The sequence below is a fragment of the Molossus molossus genome, unplaced genomic scaffold (assembly GCF_014108415.1).
Source record: "Molossus molossus isolate mMolMol1 unplaced genomic scaffold, mMolMol1.p scaffold_m16_p_18, whole genome shotgun sequence".
Classification (NCBI taxonomy): Eukaryota; Metazoa; Chordata; class Mammalia; order Chiroptera; family Molossidae; genus Molossus; species Molossus molossus.
Window position 1 is genome coordinate 10,425,693 of NW_023425353.1, and position 27,519 is coordinate 10,453,211.

The 27,519-nt window shown below is 44.9% G+C and overlaps 1 protein-coding gene across 2 annotated transcripts in view; it reads right to left on the reverse strand.

Annotated features, from left to right (window-relative positions):
* SYNPR (synaptoporin) overlaps positions 1-27,519 on the reverse strand; it is a 292,925-nt gene that overhangs the window by 127,841 nt on the left and 137,565 nt on the right. Inside the window, exon 1 of one of the 2 annotated variants that reach the window (XM_036267542.1) lies at positions 21,651-21,950. The exons of the other annotated variant lie outside the window; for it this stretch is intronic. Coding sequence (XP_036123435.1) covers positions 21,651-21,674 — 24 coding nt within the window. The 5' untranslated portion in view covers positions 21,675-21,950. Of the gene's footprint in view, positions 1-21,650; positions 21,951-27,519 lie in introns of those variants that run through there. 2 annotated transcript variants of the gene reach the window in all.

Consider the following 27,519-nt stretch of genomic DNA (forward strand, 5'->3'; position numbering starts at 1 on the left):
TGTACAGGACGATTCTCCAACCAATGGAGAAACCTGGCCAGGACCTGAGAGAAACTCTTTTTAAAGTAAGGAAGTCTCATTCTGTTCTTTTATTATAGAACTGCAGGACTTAGAAGAAAGTATATTCTCTCTTCTTTAACAAAAAATGTATTTCTTAATAATCTTTTATTGATTGTTCTAAGAATCCATTTAGTTCTGCCTTATTATGAGAGAGAAGCCTTTTCTCATTATGTTTTAATGAGATGAAAGATCACTATAGCCTAAAGGACTGTACATGCCATGTAAAAGGACATTATTTCCTAGACAATAAGACAAAAATTACCACCATCATTGGATAATGTCTTTCTATTGATTAATTTCAGGAGGTGATAAAATATGTCAAATCACTTACTATTTAGTATATTGGTTTTAGTTTCTGAGTATAATGTTGTCAAGTGGAGTGCATACACTGTACTGATCAACGTGATACCACCAGCGTCGGCACTGCAGAAGAGACCAAAAACACGGAGCCATCTTGTGACTTCTGGCTAAATGCAGAGTGACCTTTGAGCTTCTCGCTCTCAAATTAAACTTATACCACTCTTTAACACATCTAGTAAGATTAAAATACTATCAAAATTACCTAATTCATTCATGGGAATCAGAGACAGTTATGCAAGGAATAGTGACATCACTTTAAAAGAAGGGACTTGCATGGGCTGGAGGGAATGGGAAGATGTGGGGAGAGAAACAGTTCGTGGAAAATACCTTTCAAATAGTAGTTGACCCACAAAGTGTGTTTCATGAATGTGAAGGACAATTCTTCTTTTAAGAGACAAAAAGGAGGCACTCAACAGGGGTTCCAGGGAGTTAATGTTGAATTGGAAAAGGACATTGAGGGGTCCTTAGTGAATGAAAAAGTGAGATCAAATAGTGAATGAAGGAGGAGATCAGGAATTGGAGGAACTGGGAGAAAGTTTTAATATCTACTGAGGCTGTGGGGAGACATTAACTACAGATGAAACCATTAAGGGTTCCAACCAGGCAGGGTGCCCTCGCCTCTTTTCCTTGCTTGGTCGAAGGGCCTTGGGGGGCAGGAGCCTTGGGGGGCAGGCGCCTTGGAGGGCAGGCGCCTTGGGGACAGGGGCCTTGGAGGGCAGGCGCCTTGGGGGGCAGGGGCCTTGGAGGGCAGGCGCCTTGGGGGGCAGGCGCCTTGGGGGGCAGGGGCCTTGGAGGGCAGGCGCCTTGGGGGGCAGGCGCCTTGGGGGGCAGGCGCCTTGGGGGGCAGGCGCCTTGGAGGGCAGGCGCCTTGGGGGGCAGGCGCCTTGGGGGGCAGGCGCCTTGGGGGGCAGGGGCCTTGGAGGGCAGGGGCCTTGGGGGGCAGGCGCCTTGGGGGGCAGGGGCCTTGGAGGGCAGGCGCCTTGGAGGGCAGGGGCCTTGGAGGGCAGGCGCCTTGGGGGGCAGGCGCCTTGGGGGGCAGGCGCCTTGGGGGGCAGGCGCCTTGGGGGGCAGGGGCCTTGGAGGGCAGGCGCCTTGGGGGGCAGGCGCCTTGGGGGGCAGGGGCCTTGGAGGGCAGGCGCCTTGGAGGGCAGGCGCCTTGGAGGGCAGGCGCCTTGGGGGGCAGGCGCCTTGGGGGGCAGGCGCCTTGGGGGGCAGGCGCCTTGGGGGGCAGGGGCTTCCTCAGGTCACCTGCGAGTCCCTGCCTGCAGGAACGCTCCAGGTCTGTAAGTCAGCCACCTCCTCAGTGAGTGTACGCACACCCAGAGCACAAACCTGCACCTGTCAGATGGGTAACCTAAAAAGTAGAGGGAAATATTAGAGAAAAAGTTCCTTGATGGAGGTAATAGAGACCAACATAACAGCACTGTCATTAGGGTAAACAGAATGCGTAGATCGAGGCGGGCATTTGACACGTGCTGTTTTGTTCAGCTAGTGGAAACGCGTTCCAGTCAGGGCAGAACCCGCGGTTTGTATCAATGTACTGGGCGGGGGCGCACCAGAAATGGTTCAAGTAAGAGTCCAGAAGGAAATAAGTTAAACTAGAAGTTAGAAGAGCCCTGGCTGGTTACAGTGTCATACCAATATGCCAAGGTTGCTGGTTCGCTCCCCAGTCCGGGTACATACAAGAATCAACCAGTGAGTGCACACATCAGCGGAACAACAAACAGATTTCTCTCCCTCTCTTCCCCTCTCTCTAAAATCAATTGAAAAAATAAGAAGAAAAGGCATTAACATAACATTTGAAGCCAGATAAGGGAAAGAAGGCAGAAAGGGATAAAAATAGATAAATAAGAGTTATGATAATTGAATGACAACATTCCAAGGTGTGAGATTATCCTGTAAATTGGAATCAGATAAATGTGTTTGGGGGGAAGTTCGATAGTGGTCATTTAGGGAACCCTGATGGGATGAGATGGGGAATATCCGAGGGCGGATGTTTAACCTCACTTTACCATCTGGGAAGCTACTGAAGGATATGGACTTACTGCACAGAAAAATTCTCAGCTCTACGTATATTTAAAGCTTGTCATGCGGAGCCGTGGATTGGGACCCCTTCCGGCTGTCAGCCCACAGCCAGTGCGCAGGGAGAAGCGCCGTGCAGGAGGCTGCAGCTGGCGGGAGGCCACGCCTCCGTCTCGGACCCGCCTCCCGTTGGTTGGACAGGTACTGTCCAGGCAACTCTTACCTCCAAGGCACGGTCCGGGTCTACCTCTCACTAAGGGTTCCGATCCCGTTCCTTCCCATTCCCTGCAGTACTTAGCATAAGTCACTTCCTTCAGAATCTTCCTTTTTTGTTATTCCCACATGCACGAAAATGCCGTCTGATATGAAAACCCAGGATCTGGAGTTCTTGAGCAGGGCTATTTCCTACAAGGGGCTACCTAAACGAAAATCACTTCGGTGAGGAGGTTATACAAGGTCCCACAGTAAAGTAAAAGCCAAGACTTTATCTTGGCCTCTCACCTCTAGAAGGAAGTGGCAGATCCTTCTGCGAAACCTACTGGACACAGGAGGCCTCCGTGTGCACGTGTGGCATTGACGTGCTTTCCGCCCGAACAGCCGGTCTCTGAGGAGTGTGGCCAGCAGCAGCCGGGCAGCGGGGCTGTGTGTCTGCAGAGCGGGGGGCCTGGAGGACCGGGAAGCCCACCTCTACTTGGTTCCCTGGCGGCCCTGGGTCTGGATGCCGCACCCAGCACCCAGCCCCTTACAGGAAACAGAAAGGCAGGCCCCAGAGGCCAATTTGAGAGCATCGAAAACCTTGCGGTGTTTTGACTTCCTTAGCAGAGTTGGTTGGAAATGCATATTTTAATGGATGCACACTGAAGTGTGCAAAGAACAATTTCCCCGTCTGATGTTTTCATCTCTTCCCGGTCATGACGGATGTGAGGAGATATAATCACTTTAGAGCTCATTTTCTAGCAACACACAGTTTAGGAAGTGCACCTTCTGTGACCTCTGTATATGCTAGGAAGCTGCCACCCTATGTTCTGGGAATAAAGTGTCAGTCAGTGACCTAACATAAAGGTCAATGGGTATAATTTCATTCCACTAAATTCAGGTTTTATTTTACATACGACTCCTTATCAGAGGTATGTGGACATTTCCTTTAAAAAAAAAAGAACATCTGAATGTAAATATTTGTTGTCTGCCAGGAGTGTAGGTGCTGGAGATGATTGATAGATAGATAGATAGATAGATAGATAGATAGATAGATAGGTGATAGATACATAGATGATAGATAGATACATAGATGATAGATAGATGATAGATAGATACATAGATGATAGATGGATAGAGAGATAGATAGATAGATAGATAGATAGATAGATAGATACATAGATGATAGGTAGATAGGTAGATAGATAGATAGATACATAGATAGATAGATGATAGATAGATAGATGATAGATAGATACATAGATAGATAGATAGATGATAGATAGATACATAGATACATAGATGATAGAGATAGATAGATAGATGATAGATAGATAGATGATAGAGAGATGATAGATAGATAGATGATAGATGATAGATAGATACATAAATGATAGATAGATACATAGATGATAGATACATAGATGATAGATGATAGATAGATAGATGATAGATACATAGAAGATAGATACATAGATGATAGATACAGAGATGATAGATGGATGGATGGATAGATAGATAGATAGATACATAGATGATAGGTAGATAGATAGATAGATAGATAGATGATAATACATAGATAGATGATAGATAGATAGATAGATAGATAGATAGATAGATAGATGCTGCTGTCGTGGTGCTTAAACTATGGTGGGAAAAACAAACGACATATGAAAAAGACAAATATAAAATTGTAATAAAGAAATTAAAATATGAGCAGATACAGTGGTAGAGTAACAGGTGAGTCTTCTTGGATAAGGCGACCAGAGAGGGGCATTCAGGCTCAAAAGACCAAAAAGGAGCTAGCCTTGGGGACAGTTAGGGATGGACAGGTTCTGAGGAGGGCAGGGCCTTGGCATGTTCGAGGAACCAGCCGGAAGCTGTCACCGCGCAGGGGTAAGGAGAAGGGTACGTAGTCTGTGATAAGGCTTGAGGCAAATCCTCAGGAGGGGCCATGATTTACCACATGAAATGTGTTATTTATTTACAAGTCACATAATAGTAATTGTTAATAAGATACTCATCATCAGAAGAATAAGTAATGTTTGGGGAGCATTTACTCATGCCAGACCTGAACAAAGTGCTTTACACATTATCTCCAGTGATCTCCCCACACGCCTGCAGCATAGGTACTGCCCTGGTTCTGTGTTGTGGAAACTGAGACTCAGAGCGTGGTAACTTCTCTGACATCACGCAGCAAGCAAGGCCTAGACCAGGGGCTGAGCCCTAGACTGCAGACTGTCAGACCTGAATGCTTAATCAAATTCAGATTCACCCTCCTTCTCTTGGATTTCATCCAGACCTTGAAGCATTTGAAGGCAAGCAGACCCTGCTTTGGATGAGACTTACAGGCACCTGGGCTCATTTTGATCTCACTCAGTGTAACCATTGTATTTGGCAGATCCTAGGATGAAATCCAAAATCCTAACAGAACCAGAGGTTTGTGGGGAGAGGATTAGAAGCAATACTTCAATGCAAGTCCAGCAAAAGGCCAGAACAAAGATGTAAGAAGGTGTTAGTTAGACTTGCTCAGGGAAAAGATAGAAGCTGCTGCTTTTGGCTTTTTTTTCCTTTTTTTTGGCTTTTTTTTTGGCAAGTGGCAGGATTTCCTTTCTTTAAGGCTGAAAAATGTTCTATTGTATATATGTACATTTTCTTTTATTTTTTTCCATCACCATTTATCCTCCTTCCACCCTCTTCCACCTCCACCGCAAAATCATCATACTGTTGTCTGCATCCATGAGTTCTTCCTCTTTTTTTCTTTTTGCTCAATCCCTCTGAAGCCCCAACGACCTCCCCCTCCACCAGCGCTGTCTGCCTGCTCTCTCTCTGTGAGTCTGATTTATTTTGCTTGTTAGTTCAGTTTGTTCATTCAATTCCACATATGAGTGAAATCATATGGTACTTGTCTCTCTCTGACTGGCTTATTTCACTTAGCATAAAGTTCTCCAGGTCCATTCTTGCTGCTGCAAAGAGTAAAATTTTCTTCTTCATTATGGCCGAGTGGTATTCCATTGTGTACATGTACCGCAGCTTTTCTATCCACTCATCTACTGATGGACGCGTGGGCTGCTTCCGAATCTTAGCTATTGTAAATAACTCTGCAATGAACACAGGGGTGCATATCTTCTTTCAGATTGGTGTTTCAGGATTCTTAGGATATGTTCCCAGAAGTGGAATTGCTGGGTCACAAGGCAGTTCCATTTTTAATGCTTTTGAGGAAACTCCACACTGCTTTCCACAGTGGCTGCAGCAGTCTGCATTCTCACCAGCAGTGCCCGAGGGCTCCCTTTCTCCACACCCTCACCAGCCCTTGTTTGTTGATTTATTGATGAGAGCCATTCTGACAGGTGCGAGGTAATATGTCACTGTGGTTTTAATTTGCATTTCTCAGATGATTAGTGACATTGAATATCTTTTCATATGTCTATTGGCCATCTATACATTCTCTTTAGAGAAGTGTCTATTCAGGTCCTTTGCCCATTTGCATTTGGCTGTTACTGGCTGATGTTTTCCTGTTCCCTGGGAAGGACTGGTAGACGAGTGCCCGAGGGAAGGGGAAGGAGTCGGGTCATGGAGAGTGTGCTTCTCAGGCAGCAGATCTCATAATGATTATGATTATTATAATGTTCTCGTTTCTTAATGCTGCAAGTTCAGTGAAACATTGGAAATGAAACAGTAAGCTGCATTAGAACACTTGTCTTCATGAGCACCTACAGGCTATGTTCTTTTAGGGTGACTCCTAGAACGCATGGGAATAGCCTCATTTGAGAGATGCTCAGTCTCAGCCCGTGGTCCCTCCTCTGTCCATCACCACAGTGAAAAACCAGAGCCACCCTACATTTCCTTTCTCTCGTCTCATTCACTCAAACCGGCACCTAGCTTTGTTCTGCTTTCTTAACAGTGGTCATAGCTCCGTTTCCTTCTGTGTTGACCTGTTACCGCCTTGGTCCAGGCCATGGTCCAGGCCATGGTCGTCACTTGCCCAGAGTAATAGTTCGGTCTCCTATCAGTTGTACATGCCTCCAAAACATCCAGGCTCCATTCCTCGGGAAATATTTCTAGAATGCAAGTTTGCTGGTGCTGCCTCCCTTTTCCCACTCATCCCCATTCAGTGGCCCCCCATTGCCTACCAGATAGTTTAACTTCCTTAGCATGGTATGCACGGCCTCCGTCTTCAGGCCCTGGCTTCCCTCTCTAGTCTCATCTCTCATCATCTTCCGTGAATAACAAATTACTTACAGCCCTCCCCTCCCCCAAACAATCCTGGCCATTCTTTGCAAACTATCGGCCCTCACACAGGCTGGGTCTTCTCCTGGAGAGCCTTCTCCAGCTTTGTGTTTCAAGACCCAGTTAATTGCCACGTTCTCTATGAAATATTCTTATATTACTCCTTTATAATTCTGTGGTAGATGGAACAATGACTGCCCACAGATGCCCACGTACTAATCTCCTTCCATGTAAATACCTTGTATGGTAAAAAGGACCTGGCAGAAGTAATTATGTTAAGGACCTTGGGCTGGGGAGATTATTTTGGATCATCTGGGTGGGCCGAATGCAATCGTAAGGATCGTTAAAAGGGGGAGATAGGTAGGCCAGAGTCAGAATCATAGAAAGGGATTTGATGACAGCAGTATAGGAGAGAGCCCTGGCCTGTGTGCCTCGGTTGGTTGGATATCGTCCCTTCCACCAAGAGGTGGTGGCAGTTCAATTCCCAGTCAGAGTGTTTAAGGGAGGAAACTGATGGATGTTTCTCTCTCTCATCAATGTTTCTCTCTTTCTCTTCCTCTTCCTAAAGAACCAATGAAAAAACTACAAAAGGGAGAGAGAGAATATCAAGACTTAGAAAAGCAGAGGGCAGTGCTAAGTAAATCATATACATTCAAGGAAGAATAAACCTAGTTAGCAGATTTTGCTGAACTTTTATTAATGCAACAATTAAATTACCTTATCATATATCAAAAGCAAACAAATTTTAGAGATCCAAATACTTTAATTTTCACAAAAGTTGCATGTATAGCTAAAATTAGCAGGAGATAGGTAAGAAAAAAATTAATTGAGGTTCTTGAGAGGAGAGTATTTCTTATTAGAAGTAGATGGAAAATTCCACCATTTAGAGTGAACAAAGGCAAATGAGAAAGTCAATACCAAGTGCATCATCATGTCTGACGTTTTCAGCAAGACCCACAGCATCGTCAAAGGGTGAGGTGGTTATGGAACCTCCCACGTGCTAGGCACAAACCCAATCCTGGCAGCGGAGACCTCGCCTTACGGAACCAACATTCGCCAAGTATTCAGTGTGTCCCTGATCAAGTCTGAGCTCTGTGGGACTGTGTAGTTCTTGCGGGGACCTTTTTCCTCTTTCTTAGGTAATATGAATTAGAATTCACTCCACTGAGTGTTCTGGCCCCTTATTAAGTACGAGAGTTTAATGACTTTCTTATTCTGCAGTGTTTTCCCCACTTCTTCCTGTTTTTAGGCAATAAAGCCAGTTTGTTGGGGGTTGAAGCACTTGAAGTTCTCTCCAATCTTATTTTGACCTAATTTATTTAAGCAGCTGCAAGGAACATCACCAAAGGGCTCATTAAAACGTACCTTCTATGCTTCTCATGCTATGCCTTGTGGTGAGTTCTTAGATGTCCTTAACTTATAGGGGGAAAACAATGACTTATTAAGACCTTAAGGAAGAAAAGTAAAATAATAAGAAGAATCATTCTAAGTGGAAATATCAGTTCAATAGAATAAGAATATTTCTATCCTTAGGAAGTCAGAATTTACTCAAAGAGAAAGCCCCAAATTTGCCAGGAAGCCCGTTCTTACTGGGGAGAGGGAACACAAAGGCTCTGAGCATGTGCCCCGGCCTCGGATAACTCCCTGAAGCAAGCTAGACGAGGTATTCTGGGCTTGGGAAGTGATGACTCCGGGGCCCGGGGTTTAAGCAATCCCCCCACGAACACCGGCTGAGCTGTCCTGGCAAGATAGTCCGGCTAGTGCATTGCGAGGGGGCGACTCAGCAAACAGGGGAGCGAACCGGGACCTACTGGCTCTGGCAGAAGAGAAAAGGCAGTTTTTGTTGGTATTGGTGTTTGGTCTTCATTTGAGGTGGATGATTCCAATTTTTATAAAAGCTGAGAGGGGCCCGAGGATGGATTTGAAGAAAAGGACTTCGAGGCAAGGAAAAAAAGAAAAGAAAAGAACAGAAATGCAGAGAGAAATTGGCCGGATGGAGTGTGTGCCCCCCAGGAGGATGGGGGCAGCAGCAAGCTTGAGGGAAGAGCTGCGATCCTGAACGGGCTCTTTTTCCTGAACAGCGTTTGCAGTGGTTACGAGCGAAGGCTGTGGGTTCAGGCCAACCTGCAGGCAAAGCTCAAAGCATCATTTCCTAGTTCTTTGCCTTGAACAAATTCCTTAACCTGTCAAGCCTTGCATTTTCTTCTCTGTAAACTAAGGTGGTATCTCCCACCTTACAGCATTGTTGTGAGGTTAAATGTATCTAAAATACTCTGCCTCCTGCCTGGTCCACAGTAAATGCTCGAAAAAATGGGAGCTATAATTCTTACCTCTGTGCTCCCATTGTCGTAGCCTTCTGATAAATTTCATGAAACTACTTACTCTTCATCTGGCAGGTTGGCCGGAGGAGGCCTAACGGGACTGATTTAACAGAACGCCTTTGTTAGAAAAGCAAATTTTACATGACTGCTATTTATTCATTTGACAAACATTTACAAGGGTCTACTCTATGTCAAGCACCATGTCTTAAACGCCAGGGAGTGACAGCAAAAAAGGGAGGCCCTTGATATTTGAGGTCTATTTCAGAGTCAACACTTTAATGGAAATAGGATAAAATAATTGATATTCGGCATTGAGAACATTTGAAGTTAACACACACGCACACGACAAAGGCAAAATGGGATGGAAATGGGGGCATGCTTTTGAGGTTTAATATAACTAACGGAATATGAGCAAACATACTCAACTGGCAGATTCTGTAGGGCTTGGCCCTACCAACTTTCCATGGGTATACAATACGCTGTGAATATTGACAACATTTTTTAACATAGAGACTAAAGAACAGTGACTAATACAACAAGTACAATGTGTAAAGTTTTCTAAGGGGCTTCAATTGTGTTTGCAAATAATAAAATATTATTATTTTTTAAAGTCATCAGGTCCCTCTATACTTTTTTTTAATTATGGAAAGAGCTGCTAATTTGAGATCTATCCACTTAATACAATTTTTTTTTTATTGATGAGTGAGAGAAAGAGAGAGAGCAAGAGAGAGAGAGAGAGAGAGAGAGAGAGAGAGATTGATTTGCTGTTACACTTATTTATGCATTCATCGGTTGTTTCTTGTATGTGCCCTGACTGTGGATTGAACTTGCCACCATGGGTATCAGGATGATACTCTTAACCAACTGAGCTACGCGGCCAGGGCTACCCAATTAACAAGGTTTTAAGTGTGCACCAGATTATCGTTGGCTGTGAGCAGTGTGGTACAGCAGCTCTCTAGAGTTCATTCATCTCACTCGACCGACGTTTTATGCCCAGGTCCTTCCTATCGACATGTTCTTACTTCTAGCTCTAACCCATCTGCACCCGTGATAAACTATAGCTCTTAGCTTTGAGAACCTGGAAGGTGAGGTTAAAGAAAGATGCTTTCAGAATGTTATTACTTTAAAAGTAATAACAAAGGGAAACTTCCCTATGATCATGCTGTATTATTTATGAATTCATTTTTTTTTTTGCTGACAACCTTAAATTATACTGAAGCTGACACATTTCTGGACAAGTATCTGCCCTGTCAGGACTCAGGTGCCATATACTTTAGAAAACCATTTTACTACGTCTTTGGCTGTTTGTACTGTACCAGCAAGGATGGCTGGACATCCTGGGGGTTCTTATTGCTTCCAAAATTTTATATTCCAAATGTAGTTGGGGGGTGGGGGATGGAGTACTGTGTGTGTGTGTGGAACCAGGGCATGGCCAGTTAGGGTAGAAAATTTCATTAGAAAAATAATTGCAAATGGAGTCTGAACAGTGTAATGTGAATTTCAACCTCCATGTCATAAGACAAGAATGTGAATAAGGCTTTTCTAGAGTCTAGGGGTAGACACAGCTCCGTAGGAGTCCAATTGTGTTCTAATTGTACTGGAAGAATTACCATAATAATGTGATGCAGTACTGGTATTTTTCTCTTTTAACATATCACCTCTAATATTTTTATTTACATTCTAGTATTATCTGTGGATAAGCAAAAAAAGAAATGTTATATCTTCAAGGTACATCTGGACATTTATCTGGTAGACTTCACTAGGGTATAATTCCAGTAACAATAAAATTGTTCCTAAATTAAAAGCAGAAGGTATTTTAAAAAGTATTTAAAATAAAATGTTTAAAAATCCTATTTTTAAAACATAATGTAAAGTTGCTTTACTCTTCATTTTAAAGATAACCTAGAGAGAAATCTTAAAATCTACAAAGATAAAAAGTACTTGGTTAGCACTTCCAAAACCTTTTGGTGGTAGGTTTCCCTTGAAAAATTTGCTGTTTAATTCAATTTATAAAAATTTGGGTTTGGAAGCATGGCCGATCCCCTCTACCTGATTTATATTTTCCATAGCTCTTACCACTAACCTTTTCTTTTCTTTATTTATTGTTCCAGCCCTCTGAGTAACATATAACACTGCTATATTTCAAGTGCCTGGAAATGTTGCCAGCACTTAGAAGAATCTTAATAAACATTGGTTGAATAAATGAATGAATGAAATGACAAGATCTAAATGCTAAATTAAATTAAAAAGTACATCTAAAACATTCAGACAAAGTAGGTTTCTATTTATAGCAACTGGTCAATAATTTTATAATTATGTCATGATAGTAATCATTTGAGAGTAATGATTGTAAAATTTCTTTTTGTTTAATAATCAATCATAATGTTATGATTGATTTAACATCATAACATATAACTATGTGCCACATACTTATATACACTACTGACAACCTTACAACAGACCCACCCTCCCCTCAATGGTGAGAATTCTTTCCTCTTCATCAAATAAGAAAATTGAGGTTCAAAATGTAAATCACCTAATTAAAAGTCACACAGCTAGTGGGGGATGGAAGCCAAGGTTGGATGGATCCAAAGTACACATTCTACAGTCTCAGTCCTTCCTTAAAAGGGGATTAGTTGCCCACCAGTGTGGCTCATTGTTTGAGCATGGACCCATGCACCAAGAGGTCACCGGTTCGATTCCCTGTCAGGGTACATGACCATGTTGTGGGTCAAATTCCCAGTGGGGGGCATGCAGGAGGTGGCCAATCAATGTTCTCTCTCATCGATGTTTCCATCTCTCTCTCCTCTCCCTTCCTCTCTCTAAACTCAATAAAGAAAAAAATTTAAAAAAAGGGGATTAGTTAAACATAAACATTAAATGTGACTTAATATTTGTCCAATAATGTTTTTATTGCATCCTTTTTCTGGACAAATACCTAAGGAGAAATATTTAATTTTAGTTTGACAGTCTTTTTTTCTTAAAGTTTGAAAATATTATTATAAGATATTTTGGTTTTTAGTGGTATTTTCCAAGAAGTCTGCTTTTATTTATTTTATTTTTTTTGTTAATCCTCACCCAGGGATATTTTTTTCCATTGATGTTTAGAGAGAGTGGAAAGGAGGAAGAGAAGAGAAGAGAGAGAGAAATACCGATGCGAAAGTGACACATCAATTGGTTGCCTCCCGCACATGCCCCAATCCAAGTGGGCCCTTGACCGGGAATCGAACCTGTTACACGTTGGTGTTTGAGTTGACGCTCCAAACACTGAGCCACACCAGCCAGGGCCCAAGAAGTCTGCTTTTAATCTAAACATAACTTTTAATAAATTCCCCAAGTGATTCTGATGTAGGTGGTCCACGGACCACACTAGGAGAAACTGACTGGAGGTAAATGAGAGACTCCGCTTCTACAGAATCTTCCTTCCCAACAAACAGCTCTAGGCTCCTCTGCAGGGGGGGGGGGGTGGGGTGGAGAGGGGAGAGCCTTGATTGCATTCAGGAGGAGGACTGAGGTCATCCCACTGGAGCAGCAGAGCAGAGGAAATCTGGGGAGGCCAAACAGCCTGTCTGTCAGCATTACCACCAGAGCTGGAAGCCCAACCTTTTAACTTGTCCTCAGCTGAGCTTCTAGAACGTAACTGTGGGTCAGCTGGAGACTGTCTGAATGTAGGGTCAGGTGTTCAGTAGGTCTGGCGTGGAGCGGGAGACTCTGCATCGCTGACAAGCTCCCGAGGGAGGCCCACCCTGCTGGTCCTCATCCACCCTGACTAGGAAGCTACAGAAGCTGCTTGTCTTCCCAGAAACGTGCTTAAAGGTTAAGAATTCAGCGCTCCCAGGCCCACAAAGTTCCATTTTATCGTAATAGAAATCATTGTGGTTCTTAACTCAGAAACACATTAAAATGTTCCTATTTTTTCCATGCTACCAGTAGTTTCCAGAAACTAAACCAAATAAGAAGTGTTCTGCTCAGCCTTTCATAGGTTAACACAGTGTGTAAAAGCCGGGGCTTGGAGTCATACATACGATGCCACAGTCTCAGAACCACCACTTAGGAAGTATGTGGCCTTGGACCAGGGGTTTGGCCCCTCTGCCTCTCCTTTTCCTCATCCTAAGACAATAATAGCGATGCCTCACAGGCTGTTGTGAAGGAGCAGACCTGTGGGGCGCAGAGCAGTGTCTAGAAACCGCAAGTGCCGCATAAATGTCTTAGCAGCTTGTCCTGTTGTATGACCCTCATTCCAGCATTTCTAGATTTATTAAAAAAGTCCACACCCCTCAGGATTTTACGGGCTCCAATCCTTTCCTCTTCCAATTCCTTCGAAGAGTTGTTAGGATTAAATGAACTAATATGCTTCAAGTACTTGTAACAGTGCCTGTCACATAATTAGTATCCAAGATGGCTTGGCTTTTATTTTTAGCACTTGTTACGATGATAATTAAATCACCTTTGAGGGATTTTTCAGTTGACTGGTCCCCTATTAGACTGCAGATCCTGTGAAAGCAGGGACTGTATTCGTTTCAGAACCTCCGGATGCGAAATCTGTGCCCAGGGCCTGGGACCCTGCTGCTGCCCCGCAGTCCAGTAGAAAGCAGGAATGAATGAACGTACGCACAGAACGAAGGGATCCTCAGGGAAACGGTTTGAGAACTCCGAGAGAGGAGGCAGAGGCAGAGGGAGAGACATGTTACATCAGGGCACTGGCAGGCGGGAGAGGTGTCGAGGGGGCATCTTCCAAACTCGCCGGAGGAGCAGTCTACACGTGCCCGTCAGGGCGGAGAGGTGAGCCAGGTCTGGAGAGGGCTGCCGGTGGGAGCGGACTGGAAAACACAGGAGCTAACCAAGATTTCCAAACAGATGTGTCAGGAAGTGCTTTGAGGTAAATAAAACGTGAGAAATGAGAACCTTCGAATTGCCAGCACCAGAGCTGAGGAACCCAGGCAGGGAGGAGAAATCAGAATCTGTCAGTTCCCCGAGGAGCTCCGGGACCACATGGAGAGGGGAGGGGTTATGGTCACACAGTTTTAGACTGTGATGGGCCAAGGTCAGAGATCACGTCAATCCCCCACCCCGCCCCCCCCCCCACAACAAGTAGGTTATGGCTGGACAGATGGGGAGAAAGGGTTCCAAGAAGCAGAAAGCAAAATTGAGGTGCACTGCTTAGGATGAGGGGCACTGCGTTATCCATATTGCATTTTTTATTATAGTTGCTCTTCAGTAATGATACTTTGTCTCTGAACTTTATAATATTGACATAACTCTCCCCTTGAGATGGAATTACCTACCCATCAAAACACTTCCAGGGTACTTTAGACCCATCGCATAACGACAGTCATTTTCCTGCTAGCCGGGGATGGCAGGTGGGGTGGGGAGGACAGTTCCCCGAATCTGAAATGAAAACTGAGAGCAGAATGGACTTTGACTCCACCAGGAAGGAAATAATGATGCTGATGCTGTTGTCTAGGCCGGCATGGTCTCCAAGGGGTTTTCCCGTATCATCTGTGACAGCAATCCTCTCTGTAGCTCTGGGCGCAGACTCATTATTTCCATTTGACATATAAAGAGACTAAGACCCAGAGAGGGCAAATGTAATGCTTAAGGCCATGCATACTTGTAAGTGGCAGAATCAGGATACGGACCTATTCCCTCTCATTCCAATTCAATTCTCCAAGAAAATGCAGACAGAAAATAGTTTTCTTAATGGGCACTCTGCCAGAACAATATGCTTGGAAGTCCTTTTATCTTGGCAAATGTACCAAGGGTTTGAATAGTTACATACAGCCCTGGTTGAGTGTTGTTGCAGAGAAAGGTCTCTGGTTCAATTCTCAGTCAGGACACATACCCAAGTTTCGGCTTCAATACCCAGCTGGGGTGCGTACGAGAGGCAACAATCAATGTTTCTCTCTCAATCGATGTTTCTCTCTCTCTCCCTCCCTCCCTCTCTCAGATCCATAGGTCAGCCTTCCTTCATTTGAAATGATTGCTCAGCTCACTGGGCGGGAGGAAGGCTGTGACCTGCTCTTGTCTTCCTGCTGTATTGTGTTCACCATAAGGACTTAGAAAACTCGACTCACATCTTGGGGCTTCAGTTTTCCGACTTATAGAAATTAAGTTTTAATGTTTTATAGTCACCAACAAGAAGTCTGATGGTCTGAGGGTATCATCTGTTTCCTGCTGAGATGTTGATTCGTACAGTAAGTCCCTCTGACTTTCAAACCTGTGCCCTATCCACACTACTAGACTCATCTCTAGGGCTTCCTGTGGCTTTTGCCAAGGATCACTGAACTATTGAGGACATTCTAAGAGTGTAAGTAAACTGGTCAAGACCACCAGCTAATAGGTACAGAGTAAGGGAGCCTAGTCAGTGGACCTCCTGTGCCCTGGCCTCCGTCTACCGCTACACCGCCTTCATTTCCAAAACAACCTCATGAAGAAAGAAATGCTTTTAAAACCTTTCCCCCTCATTAAACATTACAATGTTGTAAAAAAAAACACTGTATATTTTAATCAGGACATATGAGTGTGAATCAAGTTCTATCCATGATTAGTTTCAAGAATGTGGGCATATAACCATTCTAAATGTCCATTTACTCGGGTGTCAAAAGGTGATAATAGTTTAATATTGTTTCATTTGTTGATTGTTGGAATCAAATAAGACACTGGAAGCCGAGTGAATGTGGTAAAGTATTATACAGAAGTAAGAAATAATAATAGCAAAAAAGATTTGTATTTGGAGAAAGAAACTTAAAAATCCTGGAGTAAACCATGAAGCAGAGTATCTGAAAGTAAGCACAGTAGAACTACAATGGGAAGATGTGGTCCGAGCTGGAGGTATTACTCAATTTCTCACGTGTTTGGCATTGTTTGGAGAGAATTTTGGTTGTCACAACTTGGGGGGAGTTGCTACTGGCATGTAGTGGGTAAAGGCCAGGGATGCGGCTCAACGCCCTACAGTGCCTGAAACAGCCCCCCACGTCACAAATTATCTGACCAAAGTTGTGATAGCATCATGGTTGAAAAGTCCTGGATTATCAGACATTCCATGAGTTCAGAAACTAGTGTATCCTGTGAATTCCGATGCCCTAGAATGTAGCACTGTACTTGGACTGAAGTGGACACCCAATATGTTTGTTTGTTGACTACGTGAACGAGTGAATGAACACCTCGGAGAACCAGATAATGAACTTAGATCTTCCTCAGATTGCCAGTGAAAATCGTGGTCCTCTCGGTTTACTCTCCCATCTTTCTGTCCTGCTGAAGTGCCCTCCCCTGCTCCCCTCATGCAGCTTCCAACGAGAATGAGCCTGGCCTATCAAACCGGAGAGTGCCTGCGAGCAATCACAATGCTTACACGACATACACACCTCGAGACTCCTCCAGCTGCCCCCGCATCACTCCAGGTCAGCCAGAGAGTGATCACAGTGCATAAACGGGTTCACGCCTGTTCCTCCACTGAGTACGAATAGCTAGGACCTAAGGCACAAATTTCTTGTAAATGTCTTACCAGAGCAGTTCAGTTATGTTTTTAAGAAGAGGCATCCTGGGCCAAGAAATAGAAAGTAGATTTAGGTGAGAAGTGGGAAATGAAGGCACTGAGTCTGGGAGTGCAGACCTGATCTGATCATCGCTGACCTCCCACCCTGGCACGATGCCTTCCGCAAGGTAAGCGTCCTTAAGTCTTTGATGAATAGAAGGCCAGCCTGGCGAAGTCAGTGCCCTAACCCTTTCCTCATAGGTGCCCTAATAAAGCTTATTTTTGTCTCCACATTCAATTTCATAGGAAGACCATTTGAATGCCGTACGTTTTGAAACATTGTATACATTTTTCTCCCTTATTGAGATCAATCCAAATGAAAATATATGGGTTCATCATTGAGAGGTGGATGTAAATATAGTGAAATAAAAAGTCCTTGCAGTAATAATTCAAACTGGATACAAGCATTCTTAAAGCCACATTTTACCAGAGATAAAATAAGTCTAAAGTATTTGTCATATCTTTGCCAGGAGGTCTACACTGAGACAATGTGTGGCCATTGGGGTAGAATTAAAAATTCTGCAAACAGTCACACGGGGACTCTCAACAGAAGCCTTTTGTGTGTAATACATCAGTCCCCCAAAGGACCGTGATGACATGACTGTACACATACATTGGCCATCCCAAAGTCCCACAGTGAACTGATTGCCCTGAGTTGAGAATGAGCTTTCCAGAAAATGCAGTGGAAGTTACCCCAGAACAATTTTCCATTATTACTTTTGGCTAGAATCTGTGTTAAAAAAGGATCACTGTAAAATATATTAATCATGCAGATCCATTAGTCTGCAGAGTAGAGAGACTGAGGCATTTCCATTTTAAACTCATCTCTATCCTTGGAACATTTAAAGACGTACCAGTGACCAAGAGCCTCTTTTAGAGGAGTTAATACTTCACGTGCTCATTCCCAGCTCCGATCCTCATCGCTCCCATTTTCCTACATCAGTACGGAACAGGACACCCGCTCTGTTTGTGTACCAGCTGAGGATGTTTGCTGACATATTCAAGGCTAGTCCAACACTCATCATGTCTTAACACCAGCTGCTTTCTCCACGCGTACTAGACCATTTTTAAGTTCTTAATGATCAGCATGTGTAGGTACACGCATCAGAGCCAAAGAAAAGGAGGAAGGAAACACAGGTAAGGTGAAGTATAGTCTTCATTCTTTATTTTGGATTTGGCCACCTTTCTGAAGAAAGCTGTATTTTGTAGATGGAGACTGAAATATGATGCCATCGATAAAATTATCTCTAACTTCAGTATTACGGGATGAGCACTGTGGCTGAGCACAACAGACACCATTACTGTAAAAGTACTCGTTTTACGACTCAGTATTTTTAGAACTCTCATAAGTGCTGATGGGAAAGCAAATTGATTTAAATTCTTTGATCCTGATTGGCTCTAATATCACACTTTCTGACTAAACCACCCAATTATTTCTTTAGGAGCAAGAAGAAGAAGTCATAGAGAATCAATAAGTTACCAACCTTGCCTCTGACAAACATGACTACCACCTTAGAAACATATTTTATTGTGTACCCCCTTTGAACTCTTTTTAATTAATTGGGTGTCTACACCAGGCGTAGCTCAAAAGGTATTGCTTATTGGACAGAAAAGATCACACCGAGAAATCAATAATGTGTCAACACTTCAAAACCTGCCTCTTACTGCTCCCAATTTGTGCCGGGCTGGTTTTGCTTGCTGGTTCACTCCCCTGCTGTTCGGAGAAATACAGTTGGGTGTCCTGAGCCAGGTCTATCATCGGGCAACATTTTCATCCCTCATCATCCTTTCTCTCTGACCCGAGGGAAGCGAAGGCAGCATTTCAGACTCACCTCGTGACTGGCATTCCCTGCCTCTCGCCGGAAAACTGCTGGTTGAGGAGAAATTTCAAACATTGATTCTATGTCTGCATTTTCTCCTAGAAGACTCATCTGAATTTTATTCACTCAGATGGATTTCAAATGGGGAGCTCGGCACTCCGGTGCAAAGGAATGCATCTGGGGACTGTGACTTTGCCAGCTTCCCAGCCTGCTGGCGGGAAGCTGTGCTCCTTTCGGTTACCCAGGTGGTGGAGGTGCTTTGCACTCATCTGCCTGGGCTGCCAGCTCGGGCCCTGCAGCTAGTCCCAGAGTGACAGAAAGCAGGCTGGGGGAGCAAAAGGAAGGCGCGAATTCTACCGTGTTCTCCACAAATATATCAATTCCATTGCAACTGCTTCTTCTATTTTGCATCAATGACAAACCAGATACCTTGAGATGCTGATATTTTTAAGTTATCGTCACCCCTTTATTTTTACTCTCTGTTCCTTGAAAGGTAAAGGGATGGATTTCTTTTGATCAGTGGAAAAGCTACCTTAATCTAGCCACTTCTGGCTCTATCTCTTCCAGGCTGGCTCCCTTCGGTCACGTCCACGTCTTTGTAGCTGCACAAGTTGAGTGGACATAAGACACACATACTCCAGTGTCACAGTCTGAGAAGAAGGAGGTTATGTGTGTCAGAAAAGAGGAAAATGAACGAAAAGCTGGTGTGTTGTCGGAAGGCCCGGCTATCATTCCGGTCTGGGAGCCTACTGCAGACTGTGCCGATGAACTGAGACCCGGGCCACCGAGGAGAGAGAAAGCAGGGCTCTGGAAGGAGCCTGCCTGGTGGCTGAGTTTCACTGGCGTCGCCTCAAGCATGTTGCATACTTGCCTAGGCCTCCACTGTCTCATCTGTAAACTGGGGAGGTGACTTATCTCCCTCACGGAGTGGTGTGGGAAGTAAAGGAAATAAGCCATGTAAATGCTTAGCACAGTGCCAGGCATAGAGGCCCTTACTAAACGGACATCACTATTGCCCTCTTCATTTTGCTAGAAACAATAAATGATCTCACTGTGAAATAAAAGTCCCCTTTATTATTCTCCGCAGCTTGGCAGGGAATTTTATTCCTTGGAATAGATGACAACAGTTTTTGGCCATCACGTTCTGGACTTTTCCAAAGCGACGCTTCTAAAGACTGCTGAGCACACTCCCCCTAAGTCAAACTAAGGCTCCTGACCGCTTTCAGATACACATGTCCCACTGTCGTCTCTGTGGTACAGGTCTGAACACCCCGGAGCACTAACACTTCTGGGAGCTCTTCGGTGAGCAACCTGGGGGGAAAGGCAAGGCTCACCCGTGGGATGTCGGCCTCCTCACGTCCTCATTAATTCACGTCACTGAACAACTTCGGAGGATCATAAACTCCCTCACGACTCCGAACATGACATGTTCCAACAGCCGTGAAAGGAGAATGATGACAAGAACATTGAGGGATGTTGGGGAGGGAGAGGGAGGCTTAGTGCTGTTGAGTTGACTCTGCAGTAACTGCCAACAGCCAGACCATAAAAGTTGTATTTGTTTTTTTTCTACAAACGCTCAGCTAAGGAACTCTATTCTGGGAGGGTTTATGGCACCTAAGATGTTAGTAGGAACCCGCTTATTGTGACCCGAATGAGGCAACATCATAAATTCATGTGGGTTTGGAGGATGTGTCTATTTTCGAAGCTGAGCTGCACTAATCAAAATTCAGAATTCTGTTTGTCAGAATGAATAGTCTCTGTGCAGTGTGCAAAGAATGTGTGCAGAGAGGAATGCTTGAAAGGAAGCAGACCTGGGTGGATCGGAGCGTCCCAGAAGCACATGGCCAGCTCCAGGAGCCTACTTCGGGATTGAAGAATTGCCATTCTGAAAAAGATTCTATGCCTGAGAGGTCTAGACATGTGTGATATTCCGACTTTACTTTCAAAATCTCTGAAAATATATGGCCAGGCTTCCTCTTGCCTCTGATTCAACAATGCCTTCAACTTTCATTGCAAGTGAAGATTTAGCTTACATTCTTTAGTTCACTTCACCAGGAAAAACTATGCAGGCTTGTTGATTGTGTAACAAACAAACAAAAAAAGAGATTAAAGCATCAGTTTGTTTCCATTAGAGCAATTAGTTAATCATCCTATCATTTCTGTCTAGGATAATTATATTAATAGACTTTCTCCCAGACTTCCGAATTAACAATAAAGAACTCAGACCCTCTAATACTGTATGTGTGTGTGTGTATACACACACACACACACACACACACACACACACACACACACGAAACAGCAGTTAACCAGGTAATGCATTTAAAAATCATTACTAGCAGCAGTGACTAGATAGTCATTTTGCACTATTTGAATTTAATCACAGCAACTTTTCTCTTAATCAGCTTCCAATGCAGACACGGGAGAGCCAGGGCTGGGCATTTGACAGATGGTGGCGCAAATGCAAAGAAAGGCAGAGGAGAAGCGACAGCCACTGGTGATCACATCTCTTCACAGAATGCTAGAGATTGAATTTCATGATCTCAATACTGTTCACAAATTCAGTTCTTTGAAAGTGCATGCACCCAGTCTCAGAGAAGCCCCATTCCATCCATTCTACCTGGGAGAAGACCTGATGACGATAGCACGCCCCTGTCGGCACAGCACACAATGTTTGGCAGCTACCTATGGAGTTTAAGAAATTCTTGCTCTGACACTGACGAAGAAACTTTAATTAAAATGGTGAGCAGGTGGTAGCACAATGAACATACTCAGGACATTAACCTCCCCAAAGGGGGGTGGGGTAGATGAGATTACATTTCTATGAAGCCAAATATAACTTTGCTTAGTTTCCTTACTATGTTAGAAGAAAACCATCACACCCTTCGCCGGCTAAGGTAAGCATCACACTATCAGCACAGCCTCTTCAGTTTAAACATATGAATAAAAGAAAGCAAAGCGAACAAAAAAGACATTATCACCAAAGATTCAAAAATGATATTGGAAAGAAAAGTGACTGTTCAGCCCCACTGTATCTATCACACACACACACACACACACACACACACACACACGGCCAGCTGTAAATCAGGAGAGATAAGAACTTACCGGAGCAAATATCACCATACACATTTACAAAAGAATTGATAATCCAACTTCCCTCTCCTGAAAGAAAATAAAGGTTGTCTCATACTAAAAATAAAGCTTCTCCGTCCACAGCACCAGCCACTTGTCCCTCTGTTTTATGAAGCAAAGGAGGGGAACAGGAAAATCAATGAGGAGGGAAAGTGAGATGTTATACCAATCAGGTAGCAGCTTCTGCCTTATTCGCAGAGAGATGGCAAAACGGTCATATTATTAGACAGTGACAACCCACAGGCGAAGTGCAGCAACCTGATACCTCCCTCTGGGGAAGGGCTGCCTGCTGCTGGGGAGGTGGCTACATCCTGGGGAGCGCCCACCCTGGCTCTGCGCTCAGCCCTGGGACGGCTCTGCGCGGCAGGGCAGCAGGCGTGGTGAAGAAAGCCCCTCTCCCCTGTTCCTCTGAGCCCCTTCCTCCCGCACACACCGCGCTCAGAAACACTGGGAAGGAGAGAGCCAGGGTTCTGTGTGTTGGATGTGCGGGTGGGAAGTGGTGGTTTTAGAAAATCCTTAGGAATAGATTTGCATAGATTAGATAAATGTTTATTTACATGTTTGTTTTAAAAATTTGCCCTCTTTTTTAGGGAGATGCCTGGGTGTTCTGCCTAGTCCCCATTTGGGAAATTTGCGCACCACCCATGCATGATCCTTAGGGTGGTGGTAAGGAGAAAGGCTTTGGGGGCTCTGGCAACTGTGGAAGGAACAAGTTACACCTGGCTGCCCATTGGTTGCAGGCGTGTTTCTTAAAGCCTTCTCCTGCGAAGTCTGAAACTGGGAAAGGTCCAGAGGTGTGATGTGTCGGGGTCGCTGCAAACGGGCCTCCTTAAGGGCTGCAGTGGTGGCTTCGCGAGCAGCCCGTCTGCGGGACTGCCGCGGACTTCCCAGAGGCTGCACTCTGGCTGCCCCGGGCACGTTCTCAGCGCAGGTGGAGGACACCTGTCCGCCCCTCCTCCTGTTCCCCACTTCAAGACCCCCGCATACAGGAAGTGTTAGGTTGGCTCAGGCAGGTCCGTTTTGTCTTCTGGGCAGTTGGTGATGGCCAGCTCACCTGGGCTGGCTGTGGTTTTCTAGTTGTGGTGATCAATTCAGAATAGGCCCTGAGCCTGTGTGGGGCCCCGCCCCCCTCTGTCTCTAACAAACACACACATACAGCACCAACAACCAATTGTCACCATCATCTCCCCTGCTCCCTTCCTTCCTTCCCCACAAGCAGAGCAGGGACCCTGTGGAGTTGAAGGGGAGGATGAGTCAGACCACCTGGGGTCCAACCTGGCCCTTCACTGACTAGCCTGCCAGAGGAAAGTCCCTTCAGGTCTCTGAGCCACAGTCTGTCCTCTGCAAAATGGGCATGTTAGCACCTCACAGAGCTGCTGGCAGGGGGTGAGGCAACAAAAGGAAGATGACAAAGGCAATGCTTTCAAAGCCACACTACACACCTGCAACCCTGCTCCCTCCTCAGCTGCCCCCCTCCCGCCCCCATCTGCTGGTTCTTCACACAGACCGCTTCTGGGCCCTTACGGAAGCTTCAAACTCTCTACACCCTGTGGCTCCTTTGAAATTCTGATAGGAACCTTACTGCCCCCCAACCTCGCCAATTGAAAACTGACTGCATTTCAAGGAGTTTCTCAAGGGAGTAAATTAAGCAAGTGAACAAACACAGTTGGAGCAGGGCAAGGGGAACCCCAGGCATTTGCAGAATAAACATTTGCAGAACAAACGAAGGGCTGACTGAGCCCACAGCTCCGAAGGGGGACCAGAGCCCAGGGCCAGCACAGAGGTCGCCGTCCCCGCCCACCTGCAGGGAACCATGTTAATAGTTTCTTCAGGGCTGATGTGACTCATTCTCCCGGTCTTGAATATTACGGGCACCAAATCAAGTAAAAGGAAAAAAGTGTGTGTTCCATGTGATAGCAGTGACCAGTCTCTGTGCCGGGCACTATTCCACGTGTTTTTGCGTGTGTGAGTGAGTTTCCTCATGTGGACCTCACAGCGCGGGGAAGGTACTATTTCTACTCCAGTTTATGGCGGAACCGAGGGAAGCTACTTCTCCAAAGGTAATAGCCACTCACCGGTAAAACCAAGACTAGGACTCCGCGGGACGCCAGGTTCCAAGCAGCTGCCCACTCCGCTCCAGATGCCACACAGTATTTACACTTTTATGTATCCAGCCTCTAGGATACGAGTAATCCACCAGTGGATGCACCGAGCCTGCAGACAGCTCTTCCCACTGCCCGGGGTTCACACACACAGGGGCACCCCTGGGGCTGAGCAGGGGTTTACATGACCATCAAGGCCCAGGCCCGAGCTGTGCTGCACTCCTGATGGGCTTGGGCACCTTACTGAACACCCTGGAAGACTGCGTGTGAGGTTCAGTTTTGGGATTGCAAGTGGTCTGCTCAGTGACCCTGACTGTCCCTTCATTTGTCCTTCTCTCCTTTACTTCCATGTTTACATGGAAGAGTGTCCTCTGAGTGATCTCTAAAGCACATTTGGGATCAAGTTTTACTAAATAAGTTTCTAATACAAGTTTGATTCTAACCTGCTGGTCGGGTTCGCTTTCCCCACCTCACGGTCTGTCCCGATGAAGTGTCGGCATGCTCTGTGTCTCCCCTAGAGTCAGCCCCCCGCCGCATTATTTCCCACCTGGACCCAGCAGTTCACCCCAACAGGACTCCCTGCATTTACTCTTATCGGTAGAAGTCATTCTCCGTATATGACCCAAATTAAGCCGGTTAAAGTACAAATGAGACCACATCACTCATCTGAGAAACACATTTCGATAGCTGCCCAGTAGGTTTCAAGTAGAATTCAAGCTGTTTACCATGCCTCAAAGCCTCTGTCACCTGACTCCCATCTACATTTCGTTTTATTTGATTCCAATCCTCTCCCTCCCTCCCCTCAGCCACACAGGCCTGTGCCTTTGCTCCTGCCTTCCCTTCCTCTGGAGCATCTTTTCCTCTGATCTTTGCCTACTGTCTCTTCCTGTGTCATCCAACCTTGGTGCTACTGTCTGCTCCCCCGGACCATGGACCCTCAGAGAAGCTCCTCTGCCCAGTCACTCCCTCACGTCACCCCGTGTTTTCAGTTGTTTGGTGTTGGTGGTGCCATGTATATGTGTGCTGTGGGGGGGGGGGGGGTTTGTACTTATTGCCTGATATTTTTGTTTATTCAGTTGTTCATTTAATTACTGCTTATCTTCCTTCACTAGGGATAATCTCTCAGAAAGGAGGAATCCTATTTGTTTTGCATAACACCGTAGCTATAGTGTTTAAGAATACTTGGCACATAGCAGATGCTTAATAGCATCTCATGAATGAATAAATCAATCAACAGAGAACAAGTTGGCTTGAAACAGAGGCAAAGAAACCAACGTTTATCAACGGACTTGGCCTTGAAACGCAGGGCAGGTGAACAAGGGTGACTGATTCATTCATGTTCATGGACACAGACTATTTTCCCTTCTTTACTCAGGGAACATTCTTGAAAGGTTGCAGCGTACTGATTTGAGGGAAGGACATGTCAAAGAGAGTGGGGAGCTCCTGTTGTACATCATACTGACCAAATATTTTCCAGGAGCTCAGGTTCCTAGGGTCCAGTTCGCCGAGGCCCACATGGAACAGCGGATACTCGGATGGACACCTGGCTGCACATCTGTCATTGCAGAGCCAGTGGTCTTGTCCACCAGCCACTTAGACTGTCTTATCTTCGGACATGGCAGAGATCAGAACGGTGGGTGGGCCTCTCTCTGACACACCATTGGAAGGGACAAAGAAAAAAAGCAATATGCCATTACTTGATGGTTCTTGTTTGAGGATATTAGCATTGAGCCTTAAAAATAACATTTGTCCATTATTAGACTATTAAAAATAGAAGTGCAGTGTTTCTAGGTTGAGTATTTATAGGGAAGGTTAGGTTGAGTATTTATAGGGAAGGTTAAGTAGATTAGAATAATCTCTGAGTCTCAGAAAACCTCATTAGCAATGCTAATTTCCAATATGGTCAGATCTTCAACTCTCATCTTTCAACTGAGCATGGCCTTCAGACAACTTCAAATGATTTTCCCCCTCTGAACTAACGGTAAAGCTCGTCTCCCCTATGGTGCGTAGATCCTTTCCCTTAGCATCTATTCCCAAACATGTGGCTTCTCACAAGGGGTCCTTTAAGGCCAGTCTGCTTAGGGGTTAGACAGAGGGAGGCCTCGCTTTCTAAGCATTTGGCAAAGACTGAGAGGAAAATTCCAGAGCCATGAGGATCTCTGCATTGCGGTGGGGGAAGGGATGTAATTGAAGACAAGAAGGTCACTCTGGCCTCACTAATAAATGACCAATGGAGTTAGCTAAGGCTCTTCCATTTTCTGCAAAAACAATTTCAACTCTTTCAAGCTATAGCAATGAGAGCACTGCCTTCAATCCACTTATGGATCACACTGAAGTCCTTAGTGGCGCTTTCCTTGCTCTGACTGAGCACGGCTCCTCGCTCAGGTAAAATGCAATTTATTTTGATTGGTAGGTAGGCTATATAGAGTCAGGGCAGACCTTTCTAGACCCCTTGTGTTATATTTACCTCGTAGAAGAAAGAATGTTTCCCCCCAACTCTGTCCCTTCTCCTTTTCAAATACCTTGCACCGATCCTTGCTGCTTTACTTAAATCCTGCCCCCCCTTCATCTGTCCCTTTGGACTCCCTCAATTAGTCAAGTTTGGATGCTCCAGCTCTTTCTTAACTGACTATCCAACAGGTGGATCCGAGTTCCACTTCTGTCCCTTACTACGTACGTAGTCTTGACACGTGCCCTCATCCATACAACTGGGTGCTCGTAGGGAATGCATACAGCTTGCTAAGTTCGTAGCAGACACCCATTGGATAACAGTTATCAGTGATAATTCTGATCTTGATAGTCATACTCGTGGCCAGTCAGCTTCTGTTGGCTTTATCAATAACGGTGGTTCTTTCATTTCTCCTCCATGTAACGAAAAAGTAAGGAAAACCCACGTCCTATTCAGACAGATTACCAGTTTCCCCACACTGGAATATGAGGGAGTGTAGAAAAGACCAAATTGAGGCATATGACCTAAAGCAAGTATTTGTTGAAAGTGGTTTTGAGTATTGGCATTGCTGAATATTCATAGTACACTGGTCGACCGACTCAGAGCTCGTCTGTGGGAAGTTGCTTTTGTGACACTTGGTGGAGGGCAGTTGATGGGTCCCCAGATGTCCATCCATGATTCCCTGGACCTCAGGCAATAACTCCAGAATTACTACATGCTGGTTAACTTTCTGCTTCCATTCCTGCTCTAATGAAATCCTGCAAACCAATGGAGGCTGAGGGTCTTAGAGACTCCCTCAGTATTCCAGAAAGATGTTGACTCTGGAGAGAAGGAGACTCGAATTTCACGTATCATAGCTAGAGCCTACTCAGAGGCTGATGTTCTCAAGAGAGAACAGTTCTCAAATCCATAAGAACTTTGTTAATATTCTGTGAAAGGACCATCATTCATTAGCCTTAATTTCAGTTTAGCAATTGTATAGGGAGTGTGTGCTACATATCAGCACATGCTCAGTTCTGTGATACAGCAGAGAAAAGATAAACATGGTCCCTGTCTAAAAGGAACTTAAGGTGTTGCTGATTTATCTGTATAAGGTAGGAACATACTAGGTCCTGGTGTCTAAATGATGCTCATTATATATTTGTTGAATTATTGAATGAATGATACTGAATTACTATGATGTATTTCTTAATTATAAAGGTAAAATAACAGTAGCCTCACAATTTAAAAAATGTAAAACAGAACCATAGAATCAACACTTGGGTAACATTCTTACACACATATGTACTAG